Source organism: Rhyacophila brunnea, unplaced genomic scaffold (genome assembly GCF_057557595.1).
Source record: "Rhyacophila brunnea isolate RB1 unplaced genomic scaffold, BYU_Rbru_1.0 scaffold_5, whole genome shotgun sequence".
Lineage (NCBI taxonomy): Eukaryota > Metazoa > Arthropoda > Insecta > Trichoptera > Rhyacophilidae > Rhyacophila > Rhyacophila brunnea.
Window position 1 is genome coordinate 27061963 of NW_028233170.1, and position 22405 is coordinate 27084367.

Sequence of the window (22405 nt, forward strand, 5' to 3'; positions counted from 1 at the left end):
GCAGGTTTCTTGATAATTATATTTTTTTTGTTATCTGGGGTTAAGTTGAAATTGAACTCAACGAAACATATTATGAACGTATTGTAATTCATATATATAAAAAACTATGAGTGTTTGATTTTAGTATTACCACATTATAAATCTCCGCCTATTCATTGAAAAATAATAAAAAACTTAAACCTGCTTGTAAAAGTTGTTTATAATAAAAACGCAATTAAGTTTTTTAGCATACCTAAAATTATTATGCAGTGTCTAAAATAAATTTTCTTGAAAGCAAAAATAGACTTTGATATTGAACAGGTAAGTTTTCAGGTAGAACGATTGGCATGCGATGCATAAATAAAAAAAATGCGAAAAGGATTCTTTTCCTTGTATCTAACTTTTACGACGATGACTTCATGTCTTTGCTATCATCCATGCAATATTATTTTTTTTAAACATTATTTTATCGGCGCGATATCATTGTTCAATCTGAATATTTTAATATTGACACAACAAACCATTATTGGTATTGCAATTATTTAATAATTGTTATTTATAGTTTTATTATACTCATAGCGTCCGAATTCATAAATGAGGTATTTAACGAAAATATGTTAAGTTAATTTATTTTATAAATAAAAATCCATCATTTTGGTTATGATGTAAACTGTAAACAGATTCCATAAAATGTTTATGTATTACATTATTTTATATTCATCGTTGTTTATCATTAATAAAAATCTATGGAATATGCACGAATCAATTATCTACCACCTGCTTGACTTCAATCCACACGAAAATTTAATTTAAAATACCGCAGCGAGTAAAGAATTCAGAACTTTTCTTCTTGCGTGAGAAAATTTCGTGGAATCTAAAAGTATCAGTAATACACGACATATTAACATCTCGTTGCTATTTAAAATACGTAATTTATTCATGAAAATTCTTACCATTATTCCTATAGACGTCTGCTTTCCACTGATTGATGTTTTCCTTCCCTTTGGCGTAGGCATTTTTGGTTTCCAATTCGGAGACAATTAGCACATCATTAATCCATGAAAAAGTCACGACGTTCAGCAATTAACCCATGTCATTCTCACTGCTTACGCACATTGTCAATAAACAACTATAAAAATAATCACTGGAAAAACTTTGTTCACAAATAAGATACCGGAAAATTGAAACAATAAATAAACACTGAGCTTTTGCGATTAAGTACAAATACGGCAAGTTTTAATTATTGCTTTCATTTTGAAGTTGTATATTTTTATTGTTTTGTTTGGTATTGGCTATGGGGTGAATATTTGTGGCACAGTGGGTTGGTGATGGTAAGTTGGTAAGGCTTGTTGGTCGAAGACGCGCGACCGCCTCAGCGACTAAACTACAACTGAGTGCGGGTCATTGCTCGCGGCGAGGAGGCTCCCACGTGGACCGCAACACCTGTGCTCCCTCCTCTCCACCCTCGCGGATAATTCACCATCGTCTTCTTCGGTAATGGGCGGCGGACTCTTCGTATCGTTGCATATTTCTTTTTGCATCGCATGCCATCGGGTTGCTCGAGTGACGCCTTCGACAGGTATATGGGCATCGGGTGCATTGGCGCTGTATCATTTACAAACATCCCTATCATATTTTAATTTAGTTGAAGTTTATCGATAATATTTTGACTTTATTATCTATTTTATAATCAAGAATATTGGTAGGTGCACTAAAATAGTAATGCAATAGTTACAAACAAATATCTGACATTTCGGTACTCTTGCTCTTTAAGCGAATGAAATACTTTCGAGGATTTTTATAATAGGTGTGTATGTTTTTGAGGTTTTTCCAAAAACATATTTGACTTATTGTACATTTTAGTTACATTAAACTAGTTAGATATATAGTTAAATTAGTGGAAGAGATATTTAAGGTAATTATAAAATATTTTGTGATCCATAACAAATTAATAATATATCCATTTTAGTATAGATTGTTTTTATGTAATTATTTTATACGGGTGTATAAATTTAATATTGTCAGGGTAATTGCAATTAATTTCTATTACCGTCATAAATAACTAGGGATTGCAATACCGAATGAAAATATCAATACCGGTTAGGTATCAATATGGGGTAAAAAATCTTTTACGGTGACCTAAATTTTGAGCGAAGTAAAGTGATTCCAACTTTTTCCTCTAACGTGAAAATTCCAAATTCCAAACCTTTTTGTGCTCTTCTTGCCATTTTTTTAATCCATGCAAAACCTTCTTTTTAGGTCTTCATTTAAAATAATATTTTCTCAGTGCCGTTAACTATTGCGCCCAAAATAAATATGTGGTGGATTTATTTGTTATTATTTCACCTTAGTCGAACCATTCAATCATTGTTTATCTTTTTTGTTGTTATATTGATTGCTTATATAATACCGAATTAAAACCGGTAGGTATTTCAGTATCGATGAATACCGGTATTGCAATCGCTACACGTAAGTTCTGATTTCATTCGGATGCAGCTGACATTGAGGTTTTGTTATTGTGGTTGGTATTACGAGAACCGACTATTATCCATTCGTCCAATCTTATACATGTATTAAGGTTTATTAATCAATATGCATTAATTATGTTTGCAGTACAGATTATATTTATTACATGTAACATTGAAAATGCAGAATAAAAAAATTGAAAGCAGCAAAAATTGGTGTCACATCCTATAGTTCGGTATTCCCAACAATCTAAAATAAACGATTCATAGATTATATAAAAGTCAATGTTTTACACTAATAACATTCTAATGCCTGGTCCAGATCAAGATATCTATGTATGTGAACAATGGTTTCACTAATTTAATAAACATGAACATTTGTATCATTTTTTTAAATGTACGAATACTAAATATGTTTGTAAACAATTATTATACAATGTTCATTTATTCACGCACATTATGTACATTAGTTTGGATTAGTCATAACTGAGGTAAACTGTATTCACGTGGATTTGTGATTCGTACCTCGAAATTTTAAATTTTGTGCTATTGAATTCTAAGGTATTAGCGGAGTACTTATATCGTGTAAATTAGTGATGGTAAGAATCAGAATTCCTTAGAAAGTAAATCTTATATTGTTTAATGTAACAAATACAGAAAATAACAATTATATTTTGTTAACCCTACAAAAGTTTTGGATAATATTTACTTAATTTAACAAATAACCCGTAACACTTCACGTGTGTTTCGATTTTTTCCTCAACCCTTTCTCAGCGGATATTAGGTAGGTACTTCATCCCGAGATGAGAAGATAAACAAAATACCACGGACCGGCTGAGTGCCATGTCCGGTGGTTGTAGCTTATAACTCCGCCAGGTTTTAATATTGAGTATAGTGTCCGGTTTTCGATGGCGCACGTATGTAATCTACCTTCCCTCTTGTCTCGGGAGCCTTCGCCGCAATGACAGCGTCACGTATCTGAAAATTACTCCGAAATAAACAGCTCGTATTATTCCAGTTTATTACGAACCCTTTCGTTTTGCGCGATAATGGAAAAAGGCTGTGATGTTTTTTGAGAAAATATTTTAACCCTGAAGACGGTTGGAGGACATCATAGCAAATATTACTTTTGAATTAGCGGTTGTATAAGTATAATAGTTCGGGACTATTTTACATAATCATATTGTATTCGATGTCATCATCAACAGCTGGGGTCGAACTCCTCTTGAATGAATGACTTCACCAGTTCCTTTCACACGTCTATCTCATGCGATTCCGGTGTTGGTTTATTATTATTTATTGTATGTATTATATTGCTGTTTGTATATATAAATATTTTCATTTTCCGGTAAAGTTCTACGCCCTGGTGTATTATTTACTTATTCAAACAAATCTTTCTAACTTTCCCATTATATGTTCACTTTTTCTTCAAGTCAGATCACTGGATAAATGCCTATGTCCAACTGTCCAATTCAGTGGTTCCCAAAGTTGACTGGGCTCCGACCCATCTAACAAAAATTTCCAATCTTGCGACCAACCTGTTAGCTGTCTTAGAGAAAAGAGGGCATACATATTTTTAATGCTCAGATTCCCTAGTGGTGAGTCGTGGAACTACTTAAGGGGGGACATGCTCGTCGTAGGTCAAAATTGAGTTTTTTTGTATTTTCAAACCATGATCCTGGACATTCCTTAAACGTTGTACATAATCTACTTATATAATTTTGAAGCCTTATTATCCTTTATATATATTTTAAGTATTTGATGACTGCATAAAGTATTTTTATTACATAAAATAGTATTCATTTAAACCTCTCGCTCTAATGTTTTAGAATATAGTCATATTTCGGTACATGAATGTGCAGTGGTGTTAAGATTTTTTACATTTGTTAATTTTTAAACGCATTTATAAAACCATTAGTATAATTAATGACGAGATAATTTTAGTAAAATATTTACGATAAAAAATTATATTGATAATCTCTGTGATCCCAAATTTTACAAGAATTAGGCATTTTATTATTAAAGAGGAGGAGGACTTTCATAGTTTCATCGAACAGACAAGGATAATTATCAGCAACTGAGAGCCAGAATTTCGTTAACTGTTTACGATTGAAACTATTTTTCAGTGACGTATCTTCTGATAAATCAATGAGTTCTTCACTTGCTTTTGTTGACATACTAGTCGCCCGAGTCGGTAAGTCGTCTTAAAATGGGTTACAAATCCAACGCTACGAATCAAACTTTTTCATCTCTTCCCCTAAATAGTCGTCAAAGTTATTTAGGAATTATAAATAGCTGAATGAAATATCAAATTTATCACTTCCTATTTTTTTTAAATTCATGTATACAGTGGCGAGGGCCCACTCGATATTCGCTCGCGACCCACTGGTGGGTCGCGACCCATAGTTTGGGAAACCATGGTCCAATTATTTTTAATCCAGAATATAGTTCTCAATTTACCTAGTCGCTATCATTATTTATCACTTCCGTTTTCGCAAGGGAGTTTTTAAGAAAACATTTTTTGAGATCACGGGCCATCGTAAGCTCACCTATGACCAATATTAGTTAATGTATTTTATTTGAAATGATATTCATTAGAAGAGTTTGAATCTGTAATTTTACCCTGTATAACGATAAAAGAATCTGCACTGGTAAATTTTATAACTAACCATCACGTCATAATAAATTATCATTATTTTAAAAGTTTTGACTTTAGATTAATCGAACGTCAGAATTTAGTGATACTAATTTTCTAAAATTAGAAAAAAACAGGGTATCATAACGAAATATATATTTTTACAACAGATTATCTAGACTAAGCTCGCAAAGATACCTCAAATTATTCATTTTCGACTTTAACACAACACGCTGGCCCTTAAATTTCGGTAATTCTACTTCAGCTTTGAAAGCTTAATATGTAACCGAAGCATTTGTCGTTCGCAAGTTATATGTTTTTTAATACTTAATAAGCCTTTTATATACTGCGATCTGATTCTATAAATTTATCAATTGTCCCTTAAATCAGTGGTATTCAAAGTGTGCGCTGCGGCGTTTCAAGCGCCCCAGGCTTTTTGAAAAACTAATAATTCCCGATAATCATAATGCTCGGTCACAATGATATACTATTTACATATTTCAGCAGCGTGTTTCTTTTGGCGATAATAAAATTGAAACTACTCTGGTGTAGATATTTTTTTTGGGTAGAAGCCACTCGTACAGAAAAACAATTGGGGAGAAAAGATAAAATAAATAAAAACATCTCTATTTGGATTATGGACAGAAAACTTGTTAGGGGGGAAATCCGTCTGCATGATTTTTTTAGGAATAATGTATACCTACAAATAAGTTCTCGGATTTAATAATGAAAGAACACAATTTTCAATGATAAAACTGATTGGACTGATGTTTTTGGGTAGAAAACCTAACGAAATGAACAACCACTCATCGATCGACACCTTTTAGTAAAGCTAAAAATAAAAAAAAAACGTCGAATGTGATTCTGAAAGGAAAGTTTTCAATTAGGTATGTATTAAGAAGTAAGAACTTACATTTTTAGGGCGGCGTGAAAGAATATCTATACAAGCGCCGTAAAACGAATTGAGAACCACTCCCATAAGTGATTAGCTGACAAAGTTTCTAGTATGTATTAAATTCAGTTCCATTAATATTTTGCTTTTTATTTTCTAATATCATAAGGTTAAGAAACTCTTTTGACTGGGTAATCACTTTTGAAGCATCTTACACAATAATTATATTTTCCCGTAATTTTGACGAATCGTCGTTTCGCAATTGAATGACACTTTTTTTTACATATATTTATTTTACATTCGCGATTACTTACCTGTGTAATGCAATAAGTGTTATGTCACTCTGATGGAACGTCGCTCGTTATGTTTGTATAAAGCAATATTAAACGGAGTCAAGTAGCGTTTCGAATTTTCTGTTTTTTTTTTTGTTTGGTGTGCATTCATTTTAATAATAACGGAACTGCATATATTATGATGGTTAGTTATTTGTTTTTGCTCTCTCGAAAGTAACACACGTCTGCCTCTTGGTTTATTATGATTTAATTGACCATATTTGTACGTGATAGTTTTCCCATTTTGTCTTCCGAGAAGTATTACCGCTTATGATTAAAATATTAAACTATCTATAGATATTAGTTATACGTGAACTTTGATTTAATTCTTTTTAAATCGATACTATTCAAAGAATCTGAAGAAACTTCTTAATATATTTGAGGCTGCTACGCCAAAGGGTGTAAGGAAAAATTAAGCGAAAATGAGAAAATAGTTTAGAATTAAATATTCATCTTTCCAAAAGTCCCGTTAGTAAAAGCCACTCTGTGACCAAGTTAAACTGTTTATTTACCTAAGCCTTAGTGAAAAAATATATGGTAACCGATACAATAAAATTACTATTTCATTTTGCTCTCACATGTCACTTACACTTTGTAGATTGCAAATTTTTTCACACCGTTATAACTTGCACCTGCAAAAAACTATAAGCACAATTTTAGATTCACTTGGTCACAGTGTAGACAGATATTTACGAGATAGACGCTGAAACTAGAATTTGTTGCGCGGTGTTGTTTTATTAATTCTTACACACATTGAACATTTCGAACACGAAATATACTGTATCGTTATGTAGACTGTAGAGTATACGTTTTATAACTTTGCACCTTTTTTACACTTTTTACTACACTGATATGCCTCTTTGCTTGATAACCTCGCACACAATTAGATGAAATGATATCCACTAGTATTAACTATAATATGTAGTAATAAATAAATAAATAGATAATATATGAAAAAAAATATTTTTAGAATATATTATATAATTTTCATCCTAGATCCGGAGTGCAAAGCTATGAAGCATAATATGCTAGTGTATATGCTAGAGTATATTATACTCTACTTTAGTCTTTAGACTTTGCTATGAATTTTTCGATCTTCGGTAATGAGGCAACCGTTTAGCAGACCTGTAAAAGGTGTAAATGATTATCCAATTTGTGACAATGACACTTTATTATAGTTATGATAAATGTTCGAATAATTGTACGTGCAAGAAATAAACGTCTGGCTTAGATTATTATTGGAGCGCAAGTTTCCTCCAGTCATGGTTTGGTTTCGCGGATCCACTCAGACGTTGTGATTTTCTCGCTAAATATAATTTGTTTCCGCACAACTTTCAATCTCTATGCTAGCGGGATATTATTGTTATTAGCATTGCTTTCGTTGGGCGCTGAGTTTTGATTGTCAGGTAGGACGGAGGTAAGTGGCAGGTAGATACAGTATGTGTTTGCGGTGACAACGCAGAAGAAATTTATCGGTCGACATGCTCCAGTTGGCACGGCGCCTATAAGGTCGAATCGAGTCTTGTTGATCTTGCAATCGGGAGAAATTTAGTTCACACACAACGTTGATACAACCTCGCCAAACTTCTGCGGCAAAGTTTGTCTGCCTTTGTTCCTGAAAGGGAAATGTTGTCCCATTTTTATTATCTCGAAAATTCCGACTTCGATTTTTAAAATATATAAGCTATGCTTTTTTCAAGATATCCGTTTCCGATTAATTTTTTGACTATGCCTGTATCATGAGAAAGTTTTTAAATTTAATCAAATCCACTTTTCTAGAAAGTGAGAAAATGCGATAGTTTCATTAATTTCATCTTCCTAAAATGTTTACTACCTACAAAACAAACATGTCGTCTTTTTGATCGCCTTTATACCAGTAGGTACTATATGCCAGTCATCTCCAATTTACTTGCCCAAAAGTTTACTTGCTTTTACTCTACTCAATTTTTGATAAACAAAGTCTTGGTCTTTTGGGTGCTCATTGCACACATTGTCAAAATATTGTTATTCGGTGCAGAGCCAAAGAGGTTAATGTGCGACAGTACGGGGAAATTACGTCCTAATTTAAAGCGCGGAGAAATACATCTTCTTTTTCTCTCACTCATGCTCAGTCATCGTAAGTGATACGACGAGATCGCACGGGATTCCTCTTGGTTAATTTCAAAAATTCGGTTAAGGAAATTAAATAGGATATAAATGGATAATACTTCTTCTATAAAATCTCAATGCTACCATATTATGTTACATCTGAATGTATACACTTTGTACATTATCATGACCATGGGCCCCACAAGGGGGGCCGACCTGGCGAATTGACCAGCTAAGTGAGAAATCACACATCACAAAATTGCACTAATTGTAAAAAATGACGCCTGCGGTGCTATTTCGCTTATACTTATACCATAATTAAAATTTTTAATTATGTGGTTGTGCGATGCAATTTTTGATTATTGTTTGTCGATATTCGATAACTCCATAATTCAAGTGGGAGCATTAAAAATTATTAAAATACCCTAATTTTTACCTCGAACACTATTTGGAATATACAACTGTAGATAGATACAATGCCTTTAACTTTAGCGATAGGTAGGGGGCCCGCTTCAGGATGTGAGGGCCATGATCATGACTCAATTCATATGGGCATATGACGCGATCGACGCGTTGGCGATACCTATCTGATGTATGTGTTACACCGAATGTGCGAAATTGACTATTACATGAAATGGGCAAAATTTTGGCTAATTCATGTAATAGTCAAGCCTGTTGCCTTATTCATGAATTAGGTAAATTTTCTGCTGAGTACATGAATTCGCCAGGGTATGGAATTCTTGAACTGTCAACATGACAGAAGAAAAAGTAAATTTATTACGGATGGTTTTATTAGTTATAATTGGACATAATATAATATTATTATTATTAGGTTAGGTTAGGTTTTGTAATTCTGGATTAAATTATTCAACTGAATGTCCATTTTGAGGTTAGCTATCAAGTGTCAACAAACTATCACAAACATTCAACCGACCATTGCACGTTTGATACCCAAGCACGAATCAAATCGCGAAAATACTTTTCAATAAAATTCTTCCGTTATCATATTATAGTCAATGACATTTGACACATTTTTTTAGTTTGATTAGTTGCAAAAAACACCACCGGAGCGCGACATCTATTTTGACCATAGATAATATAATATGTACATTTTGACCAATGCATGAGCATTTGATACATTTAGTTTAGTTGCAAAAAATACCACCGTAGCGCTACTATCTAATTTGTCCAATACATGAACTAGGCAGAAAAATTACTGCCGAATTCACGCACTCTCCAGATATTTTGTCTAATTCATGAATAAGGCAACGGGCTTGCATTTTTCATGATTTAGGCAAAATTTTGCCCATTTCGTGTAATATTCAATTTCGCACATTCGGCAATATGGCGTGATTGGTTGAAATGGATTTGATGCTATTTGAAAATAAACATGCTGGATTTGTCGACTATCAAAAACTAGTCCTATAGTTAGTAGGTTTTTTAAATCATTTGATGTTGATTTTGATGAGTTCTCAAGATAGTGATGAATGGAATTTGAATAAATGTATGTTTATATTTTATTACCCATTGAAAAATATTTGTTACGCTGTTTGCAAAACCTTTTTACGTTTGTCTATATTCGTAAGGTGCATCCTGTTTATGCATCCAAGTTCAATGTTCTTTAAAAATTATTCCACTCGCCTACTTTTACCGATCGTAGGTATTATTGATCGAATTCCTGCATACTAATAACTAATAAGTAATATATTTTTATATTAATCGGTTGGACGTGACTCAACGCTTACATATTATTTGAATAATTAATAATAATTATGCCAGATAAGCTATGGCTAATGTATTTCATTAAGTCGTCCATCAATCTATAGAGAATAGAGCAACTTATTACAGGTCAGTAGTTGTTTTAACACGTTTATAATTGAAAAAACGTACATATTTAATACATTGTATGTATTTATACAGATTATAGTGTTTTACTGTTCACGAATAATGCGACCAATGTAGTTTTCTTTCTAGATTTTAATTCCAGTGATTAATGGGCTGGTAGTTGAGTAACTGCATTTCAGACCCGGGATAAGTTCTGAATTTGTGAAAGAGTTTGCGATTTTGTTGCGCGATCGTTTAGAAAACTCACGTTGTACCCTCTCACGCGCGCTGCACGTATATGCATCTCGATTATGCGCTTCTTAACTCTTTCTCTCACGAAACTCACCAGAAATACACTGGTTTTATCTAAATAGATACCAATCAATCTATTTTACCACGTTTTTATTAGCTCGTATTCTTGTTTGTACAGTACAAATTTTCTCTTGTTTGTCCAAAACTTGCAATCGATTTTCTTCCCGACTAGATAGATATTTGATACTTTTAGAATATATCAGAACACGATGACAATGCATTCTTTTAATACTTTTGCCATCTTTAAGCAGAATTGAATTCATTTTCAGTTAATTCTGTTTTGTATGGAAAGTTATTTCGGAAAAAAAACACTATTATTGGTTGCTAAAGGGGTCCTAGCAACTAAATTATTAATATATACGTGCGTTACTATGGAAATCAATATGAAATGTCAAAGTGACATTTCAGTATTCTATATTTATTCAGTATATCTATCAAGTGCAAAAAAAGTATTTATTAATACATAGAATTGTCAAGTTTATATGATTCAACAGAAAATTTAAAAAGGTGGTATGTAAAAAGTTATTTTTATCTTGTAATTATTGCTATTAAAATCGACGTGCTCTTTAGCTATGAAAATGTATTAGCTATGAAAATGTATTGTTGCTATATTGCTTTGTCTATGATATTATTGATATCTAAATAGTATTATCGAGCTCACCGACAAGAATGTTGAAAGGTGGCACTGCCACCGTATTTTTTTTGAAGTATAGGTTCTATAATATAAAAAGATACTTCATGAAATTTGAATGAAAATTTGAAAAAAACCCTATTAAAAAAATAAAAATTACAATTGTGTTCTTGAGATTCTATCTTTCACCTTGTTTCTATCCAAAGCCATATCTTTTGTTGTTCGAATAATTTTTTCCTTGTTTTCAAAATTTTCAAACGTCGTAGAAGCATTTTAACCAGGTTTCTTTAATAATAAATATTCCCCATCACTAAACGGTTATTCATTTTCAGCGATTATTTTTGAGGCAACATAACATGCAGCTTTAATATTTGAATGACTGTCGATAAATTTCATTAGGTTTGTTGATTGGATATTTTTATTTTCATTATTTTTTTAATATGATATTACTTAGTTACATAGTACCTACCTATATATTTATTTGTAAAACTTTTAGTAAAAAATATATATATTTTAAATTATTATACGTATTTTTTCTATTTAAAATAAAACATTCGTGTGCCATGCAAAATCATCTCGTGTGTCGCTTGTGGCACGCATGCCATAGGTTCGCCATCTCTGCTAGATGGGGCTGGGGTTTTTAAACGTTTACATGCTAACCTACCATACCGGTCATTGCTAATCATTGGTGTAGATTAAGTTATATAGGTAAAACCAGTGAAAAAGTTAAAAAACATCTGTCCAAAAATAATGTCAAACCGGCATTTTATTGTAATAACACAGTTGGTAGATTATTGATAAATAATAAAGACTCCATAGAAATTAAAAATAAATCCGGTATTTACAAATTAGAGTGTAACAACTGCCTGTGTTATAAATGTTATAAACGTAGGTACCATGTAAGAGTATTATTAATGACTAATATCTCATTAGTTAACTCCATTAATTATTTTTCTTAGAATTGACGATTTACACCTCTTGAGTGTACTATTTTTATTGTTTATAAAGAATAATGACCTATTATTAGGTTTGACGATTTATTATAATAATAATATGTCCAGTGTATTGTTATTAATAAGATAGGGTTTTTACTGATTAGGTTTTTACTGACAATTCAACTATTCATAATTTGTTTGTTGTATTTTTTCTCTTTTTTTTGTAACCTCTGACTAGATAGGTAGGTAATGGAGTTTTTACCTACTCTATTATATTGATTTACTATATAAGGCAGAGTTAAGAGTTTTCGTTGTCAGTGTGTGTTTGCCTTTGGTGAGTGTACACGACGCCTGAAGTTGCCGAAAAGCGAAACCCGGGTCGCGAGAAACGACTTAAATGGAATAGTACAGAGCTTGAATCCATTAGAATTTAAATTAGTTTTGTTTATTTAACTGCTGTAGAGAAGGCATACATATGTCCACCATGGCATCCACCGTCATAATAGAAGTGAAGCATTAAAGAAAACGATTACCGTTTGAACATAGTTAAGTATTGAATTTTTACAGTAATTACAATAAACAATTCCTCTCGTATTATTATAATTTGCGGGTAGGTGTCTTTAATAAAGATGATTAAATGTTGCGGTATTTCCCTAGGCGGCGTTAATATTCCTTTTGACTGAGCAGGCGAATTTGTTTTACGAGCGCCTTTTTACGGTCTCGATTACTACGTTTTGTGTTGGCTGCCTTTAAGACGGGCACAACTCGTCCCTGGAAATTGTAAGGTGTTGTCCATTTGTTTTGTTTGACGCCTCTGGATTTATGCCCTTTTTACTGTTTGGCGCGAAGCAATGTGAGAAGATCTTGTTCAAAATTTACTGCGGGACACTTGTGTATCTCTTTACTACTTACTGCCACTAGTGATCTTGAGTATTGAGTCTCCAAACACCATTTAATTCACTGTTAGATTTTTTAGTATTATTTGACTTTCAAATAAACTATGATATAAACTGTAGAATTATCTTAAGTTTAATCTTTTCAAAAGATTCAGCGTTTACTTTGTGGTGATTTATAATATTTTTTCTACGCGTGCTTTCCTCACATAGTGTGCATTATAAAGCTCTTCTATATATTTGAGTACGCTCATCGGATGATCGAAATACGTGTCGTAAAACAATATTTATATGTTTTTGTTGTAATAGGTTTTCACAGGGTTAAATTATTTTGATTACACTTCTGATTAGGGGCGTCAAAACAGTATCAATACTTCCTTTGGATACGATACCGATACCGGGTATTGATACTTTTCTTTCGATATGACAGCCCTACTTTTCATCCTTCACGAAACACTTTGGCGGACAGTGTTGCCAAGTTTTGTGTGGAAAATCCTTTTTAATTTACCCAATACCTACAGATTGAAGTAAAAACAATATATGGTGATAGGCGTATCTTCGCGGCTTCTCAGAATACTATTACGTGGTATAGTTATATAATACTGCTTATTAGTATTGAGATTTGCACCAACATAACCTTACTGTTTTTTTACCATGTTGTTTTTACCATATGAGCTTCCACATAGTGGATGTTGTTTCTAAAATGGATGTAAGCCACTTAGCTCAATTTATTAGGTCCATACTCTGGGTCCAAAGCACATTGAAAAATAAACAACGTGAATTTTCCAGACCCGGGATTTGAACCCGAGACTCACGATATTATAAGACGGACGCGTAACTGTTCGGCTATCGTGGGATGGTCAGAAAACTCGTCTACAAATAAAAATTCATTTTTTTGACATATGCTACGTCTTCAAAATCCACTCATATCCCGACAATGTTCCCGAAATCAGTGCAAAGCGTGTCACTAGTGTTGATTTTTTTTTTAAATATTGTTTCATTTCGGTCGTCATTACTTGACCATGATGCTCACGTATTGAACTACGACTCGATAAGGGTTGTCGTATTGATTTTATTTATACTTCCATCTTTAATGAATGTATTAAATATTGTTCTGTCGTGGTTCTAGTAATATTTATGTGGCCCAGTTCTGGTTCTCGACTCATCAAATGCTTATATTATAGTATACATAACCCAGTTCAATTTTACTTCAGAAAACCAAAATGAACCATAGAATTCCACTGATCTATCTATACTATTTGATATCTTATATCAAAGCGGGATTTCAGCCTCATTATTTTTTAAGTGCAGACAGAATCATTATTCGCGTAAACCGTGCACCTACTCAGAGTTGGCGCCAAATCTATTTCCCGCGGAAAATACGCGCCAGCCTGCGCAGAAGCTATGCGCCGATGACACAGCCTGATAATTCCGACCCGGTGTACCACTTGCAGTGGACGCGGATATTCACTCTTCTCGGCGTTGGCGCTTTCTACGGCGCGTCCTCTCTTCTATGACTGTCATCGGATAACGGTAATAGGTGTTTATCGACCGTCAAATTGAGTCAAAGTCATCGCGATGGGTGCTCTTTCACGCTGTCAGCGAAATGCAAGCCGCTTAGCATAGATACGATGCATACATTCAGACTTTATGACATACATAATATGTTTTACAATATTTGTGATGTATGTAATAATATGCATTCATTCTTTATGTAGGTAATAAGCATCCATGCTAGTATGATAATATCGTAGTAATACAAAGTAAATAAAGTCAATTTTGATATGCATTTTATTGTTGTTGATCGAAACTGTATATTCATGTTCAAATACCTACATTAGTATCAAATGGTGTTGAGATTGAATAATATATTTCCTATAAATATAGGGACGTGAAAAATTATTATTGGAGTGACGAGTTGTGTTTTGTTGTTTAATTATTTTTATATTAGTCGTCTTCTTCTTTTTATAAAAATTTCATTTTTAAATTGCTATTAGAACTCAATTTTGATAACATCGCTATTTTTTAAAAACAATTCCACATTGATAGTGTTAAATACCTAATATTTTAATAATAATTGTTTTTATTGATGATTTTCTTAATAGTATTTATATTTTTTGTTTTTTATAAATATATCCATTTATTTTATCACGTTTTTCTTAGCTTGTATTCTTGTTTGTCCGGTGGTTGTTTATCCAGTACAAATCTTGCAATCGATTTTTAACTAACTTTCTGACTAGCCATTTGAAACTTTTAGAATATATCAGAACACGATGCCAACGCATTCTTTTAATACTTTCAGCCACCTTTAAGTAGAATTGAATTCATTTTCAGCTAATTCTGTTTTGTATGAAAAGTTATTTCGGGAGAAATCCGTAATTCAATCCACTATTATTGGTTGTTAAGGGGGTGGTCCTAGCAACTAAATTATTAATATAATCAAAATCAAAATGACATTTCAGTAAGTATTCTGTATTTGTTTTTTTGTTGCAAAATAGCATCAAAATGATTTGTTGACAATTGCCTTATTTGTCCTAAATTATTAATACATAGAATTGTCAAGTTTATATGATTCAACAGAAAATTTAAAAACGTGGCATATAAAAAGTTCCTTCTTCTTGCAATTATTTTTGTTAAAATGCGTGTCGCCTTGTTGAATGCCCTCAGCCGATGGCGTTAATTTAAAAACATAATTATTTTGATAACATCACAATTATCACTAAACTAAAATGGTAGGGCAGGTATCATATTTTCGGACTAACACAACTTTGTGGGTTATAATTAAACATAATTAAAGCCTCGCCACCATTAATAATTTCTGTTACAAATCGATATTTTGTGAAAATCAAATAAATAATTTTCAAGTGATAAATAAAGTTTATTTTAGTAAGTTTTAATTAAAATTTTGATTTAATTTTTCCATATTAATTTTGCATTTCCGACCTTTATTCATCCCTTTTATATCGAAAGAACTGACACTTACACTAACATCTACCGCCATTTTTATTTTACATTTATCACCAATGCAGGGAAGACAACATACAAAATGTTCGATTAAAAATTATAATATAGTGTTGCCGTAGAAAAAAAATATTTGCCTCAAGCATAGGGAATTTTACGAAAGCTCATTCATTACTGCATTCGTAACTCAAAACTGCTCAAATCATTAATGGTAGCGAGCCCATTCAATTGTCTCAAATACTACGTGGTCAAAGATAATACAAATGCTACATTAACTATAATGTTTGAGGCTTTCACGGTTGTTTTTTATCGTAGTATATTCTTGGGTTTTCACCGTGTCTCCTTCTTCCTTCTTTACTCGACGTTTCGGGCTCGTTGCAGAGGCCATTATCAAGAGAAACGTCGAGTAAAGAAGGAAGAAGGAGACACGGTGAAAACCCAAGAATATACTACGCTACATTAACTATTCAATCATTATGAGTACATTTGTATTTTAAAAATAATATCTCACCACTATTTACAGTTCTTCGTGGAACTCTGATGGATGACAAACCAATTTACAATAATTTTGTATCAAATGAATTCATGCATACCTTGGTAGAAAGTTACGTTTAGTCATATATTAATATTTCCCCCCACTATTTAAAAACTTAGGTAGGTAGGTATTAATTATATAAACAGGTCAGTATTCAAAGAATTTAGCTTCATCAGCAACAATGACAATGTGCTGTTTTTCATTTGTTTAACAGATTACATCTACGTCAGCTTATTTTTCACACACTTAAAAGACTGATAACGTTAGATATGTTTAATGGAAAGTCGTTGAAAATATGCAGGTTGGCGAAAAGGTTCATTGTCAAGATAAATACTTAACCAGCCAATTAGTATTTATGACTTGCGCCTGAGAGATATATTTTTTCACAAAACTTTTTATGATATGAGTATTTAATTTTCACTTGACTTTCTGAGTCAGAAAGCGAGCTGTAAATAACTGAACATTGTAGTACGATGTAGGGTATTATATTTGTAGTGGTTTTGACCAATTTGTTGAGTTTATGTCGGATGTGTAGGTTCACAGTTTTGATTGTAAAAAAAATCCCAAAAAACGTCGAAGGGAAGGAAGCGTAACATATTCAGTAATTTATTTATTATTCTGTATATATAGTTATGTAGATTAATATCTAAATCATCAGATGATAATTTTAATATATCGACTATAATTTACATGACCATTTAATTGGCAAAATTTTAGAGTATTATTATATTTATATTTTTGAGTAAATTTGTTAAAAATACATTTGTTTCATATATCATATTATGTATATACAGATATCACGTCGTAGGTAGATAATCAGTGAAACACTTGGGGTCATTTCTGATATAGGTGTTTATGTGAGTTAATTGTACAAAGATATTAATTTCGACTTATATATTGCAACGCGGGTCAACTTGTGACTGTGCTGTTGACAGTTCCGAGGCCTGTAACGGACTGGCTTAATCAGGGCTGCAACACAATATTCTTACGGCTCGGAGGTGACGAATATAATAATGAAAACTTAAAGCAGAGAGGTATTTATTTACAAAGGTACGATTACAGCACAGCGTATACAATAATTGATAATAATGTAAATTTATAAACGCAGTCGGCATGGAGTGCTCATACCTGATAAAAGGGCAAGGTCCGACTGCCCAGGTAAGCGGCAAGTGATGACAATCTCTAATCATCGCCCCTTCCCGTTTTTCCTTCTTACCCGAAGCTGTTGCGTCGCTGAGTTGCCTTGTGGCCTCGCTCACTGGCAGAATGTTGTCTTAGCAGGTAGTCTTTTATATATTTTTTTACATTTAATCAATTTTTTACCAGTTATAGAACTAATTATAGTTGTAGAACCACCAAAAGCTAGTTCCAGCCTAATCTTCGAAAGGAAATAATTTAGCGAATGTTAATAAATACTATGTAAAACATATTATTATGTTAATGCCGCCCATCGTAACAGAAATATAGTTTATTACTACGTCTGGTGCAGAAATGGAGGAAATAAGTGAACATGTTCCGCCGAATTTGCGAAATTGGCAAAATTTTGCCTAATTCATGTAATAGTTAAACCCGTTGCCTTAGTCACGAATTAGGTAAATTATCTGCCGAGTGCGTGAATTCGCCAGGGTATGGAATTCTTAAACTGTCAACATGACAGTAGAAAAAGTAAATTTAATACGGATGGTTTTATTAGTTATAATTGGACATAATATAATATTTTTATTATTAGGTTAGGTTAGGTTTTGTAATTCTGAATTCAACTGAATGTCCATTTTGAGGTTAGCTAACAAGTGTTAACGAACTATCAAATCATACTATCGCAAACAAACAATCGACGATTGCACAATTGATACCCAAGCACGAATCAAATCGCGAAAAATACCTTTTAATAAAATTCTTCCGTTATCATATTATAGTTCTAGATTTTTTTGGGCATAGTAAATGGATACGAATGTCATTGTAGTTATTGATCGGTATATTGTTATACAATCAATGACATTTAACACATTTGGTTAGTTTGATTAGTTGCAAAAGACACCACCGGAGCGCGACCATCTATTTTGACCAAAGCGTCAATTACATTGAGCTTTTTTATGAGCTGATTATTGGCAAATTTAAAAGCGGGCGGTTCAGCTACTGCGATTTCATGATTACACACAAAATTTTCCATTCGCTGATAAGCCACAAGCCAGCGAGCGATTTTGACGGAACGTAGTTCGTTTTTTTGCCGGGAGGTCGCTACGCTCCATAATAATGTTTCCATTAAACGTCAAAAAGGTAAATTTCAAAATGAGTAGTTCGTTTTTCCACCACCATCGCTCTACTGCGCAGACGCGATACGCCCACAAGCCGGCGTGTAGCTTATAAAGTTGACCGGCTTTCAACTTTTCTCGGTGGAGTGTTTACAACCTGCTTATTAGCTTGTTCGATGATTACACTGGGCGAATTTACAGGCAGATTATAAATTTGCCAATAATCAGCTCGTAAAAAAGCTCAATGTAATTGACGCTTAATGCATGAGCATTTGACACATTTGGTTTAGCTGCAAAAAACACCACCGTCACGCTACTATCTAATTTGCCCAATGCATGAACTAGGCAGAAAGATTACTGCCGAATTCACGCACTTGGCAGATATTTTGCCTAATTCATGAATAAGGCAAAGGACTTGCATTTTTCATGATTTAGGCAAAATTTTGCACATTTCATGTAATAGTCGATTTCGCACATACGGCGTAATATATACAAACGAATGACAAAATCCAAATTTTATTGTCTAACATTGAAATACTTTACAATGAAAACGGTGTTAATGAATGGAAAGGTGTTAATTTATTGTATAACGAATAATGGAATGCGATCCTAATTCAGATTTGTATATTTATGAATCCATTTATAATTAATATTTAAATCAGACTGGCTTATCCTTAATCCGTATTGCGGTTATTCACCTAACAAAGCTTGTCGGTGTTAATTTATGATGACGATTGAGGTGAATGGAATTACAGGTGTCTGTGCATTTGATATATGACGTACCCTAACCGATTATTGTTAATAATTCAATCATCCCTTAGCGGCTTTTTGAACCACATTGAAAATAATATGTGAAGTGAGGGAACATAATTAATAAGATTTATTATTCATCGTTATCAAGTAACTAGATGTCTTATTACACGTGTGTATCTAATATATTCTTGTTATAATAAAATGTTCAGTCATTTTTTAATAGATTATTATAGTACCTATACAATTTTTAAAATATGGTACTAATTACTTTTCACCATTGAATTAAAGGAAAAAAATCATTTACGGTGCCTATATGTCAGTTCAGGTAATCAAGCACCTAAAATATAGTGTATGTAAGTACCCGATATTTTTTTTTCCGTTTTCCACTTATTCAATATATACTATGATTATTTATTTGAACGGGTACACTACTATTTAATATTAGTAACTTAAATTAAATTATGGATTATGTATGTCCATAAAGATTTTGAATATTTGTTGATATAGATATAGAGACATACATTTTTTCATTAAAAATGATTTTATAATAATATTATATACATATTAAACTGAAGATATTTTCAAAGGTATTGTATGCTATTAATGCGCACTATTATATATACATCTGTTAAGTATATCTACCGGAATAGTTGTTTTGAACGAGTTGGATTTGATGTATAATTTTGGATCTGACTGGAAGAGTGGCCTAAGTAAAATTTACGTGATTCACTGTTATAATGTTATCAGAATTCTTAACTTTACTTTGTAACCATGTCACCAAAAATCTTTTCAATATGACGACTACATGCACCGATAGTAGTCAAAACGAGAGCATGCTGACATATATTTTATATATTATGGAATACAGCATCCGATATGATTAGATGAGTTTTTCTCGAAATCATAGTTTAGAAATCATTGTCTATTCAGCTCCTCAATTATTTTTAACAACCTATCTTCATTATCTTCATAATTTGATTATTTACGTGTGTAACTTGATTTTAACTAATCAATAATATTTATCATACGAAGGCTTCTGCCTGTTTTATTTTATTATTATCTTGGTATCTTCATTATATTATTTTATGCACAATTTGTTGCATTTCTCGCAATAAGTACGGGCCGTTGCTAAGTACTTATTGCGCCACGAATCTTCGAGTGACATCGCATGTCCGTCACTCATCAGAAGAACCGTTTTTTATACTCCCTTTGGTTATGGTTTTATATTTATCTTTTTGAAGTGTGGCGTATTATCAATTTCACGTGTTACGTATTTATCAGTCTTCTCCGAATTAGTCTTAACAATATTATTGCTCAACGGTACAGCATCGTATTACTATTATTAAACCACAAACACACACTTACCTAATTTCTTAAAATGCTTTTCTACGAACATTTTGTAGTAAGCTGATGAGAATTAATGATAGTTTTTAAAACAAAGGCCTAAATGATAAGTTAATAATTACGGTCATCAGTTTTAGGCGGTTTCGTTCCATTTATAAGCTGATGAAAACTTACGGTTGGTAGGTATATGGTCACAATTGAAATGTTTTTTTTTGCTTATCTTTTCCTACAGAATAGGTGCTTCACGGCACACAATAATGTACCTTCGCACGCTCCACATTAGTGGGATTCTGCGATGCCATAATCAGAAAACGCTTAACCTTTTTTTGTTGCATACTCCAGTTTTTAGTGATGTGATCGATGTCATTGACTGAATAATTCAAGGTAAACTAGTTGCGATTTTAATTGTTGCGATTGTCATAGAACAATAATTATTATTGGCGTGGTATAATTGAAACACTTTTTGAGGAGATTCCGCATGGAGTTATGGGCACCCACCGTAAATTTGTAGTTGGCAAACTCTGGTTCTTTTTGATCGGTGAACAGATCGAGGGGCTTCCTCTAAATAATGTGTCAACAATACTTGTGGACTAAATTATGGTCGACTTTAGAAAGTAATTGATAATTTATCTAATATGTGATAAAAAATGAAACTTATAAGTTATGAAAGCTAAACTTTCACGCATTGGTATCGAATTATTAATATATTAAAATCTACTTTTAAATACAGTCATACCTATACCTAAGACATCATGTGTATCTTAAGGAATGGTGCAGGAACATTTTAGCTGCCCACATAATGTTGTTTATAAGTCAATTTTAAATCATTAGGTGCGTACCGACTGAGCGAGCAGCCTCGCGTGGTCGCGAGGCAGCTTCGCCATAGATAATAAACGTAAAAGCCTCGCGAGGCAAAATGCTCAGTCAGTCAGTACGCTACTCGCCCGAAGAAAAAGCACGCGCCGCCTCGCCCGAGCATTGCCGCGACTCGATCCAATCGTCGACGGTTTATCGATGCTCAAATGTGCTGTGCGCGGCTACCTCGCGCGACGTTAATTTTGTAGCGAGCTGCCTCGCGCAGCGATTTTCGCGAAGCAAATGCCCGAAGCTGCTCGCTCAGTCAGTACGCGCTTATTGATTGATATTTTAGTTATGTACATTCTTGGATAGGATACCATTTGATTTGACAGTTAAGTCATCGTCTGATATTTCAAATCATCGAATAAATTCATGAATAGTCTTTACACATAATTTTAGAAGCACTTTTCAATAGCGCTTCTTTAATATGTGTGCGATCCTGTTTTGTATTGGTAAAAAGATTCATTCTTAGTACATATTCAGATAAATAAATAATAATTGCACTTGCTCTTCTAGCAAAGGGAACGATCCATAAGTTAATGGATTGACGTGCATTTTGGCAATATTTATTGACTATTATTTAATTACGTGATACAATTACTAAGTGGCTGTGCCACATAATATCAACATTGATGTACTAATTAGTTAACGATAATATCATAAGCAAAGCAGTATAAGGTAGCGAGAATGTGTCGATTTGAACTACCAATATAGAT

The 22405-nt window shown here is 32.8% G+C and overlaps 2 protein-coding genes across 3 annotated transcripts in view; one reads left to right on the top strand and one right to left on the bottom strand.

Moving 5' to 3' along the window:
- Positions 1-1371, bottom strand: part of haf (leucine-rich repeat and fibronectin type-III domain-containing protein hattifattener) — a 59422-nt gene extending 58051 nt beyond the window's left edge. For both annotated transcript variants that reach the window (XM_085955891.1, XM_085955890.1), the window contains exon 1: positions 933-1371. In XM_085955891.1, coding sequence (XP_085812017.1) covers positions 933-995 — 63 coding nt within the window. In that variant the 5' untranslated portion in view covers positions 996-1371. The remainder of the gene's footprint in view (positions 1-932) is intronic.
- Rab3GAP1 (RAB3 GTPase activating protein subunit 1) overlaps positions 1-22405 on the top strand; it is a 91734-nt gene that overhangs the window by 63201 nt on the left and 6128 nt on the right. The gene's annotated exons all lie outside the window — the stretch shown is intronic.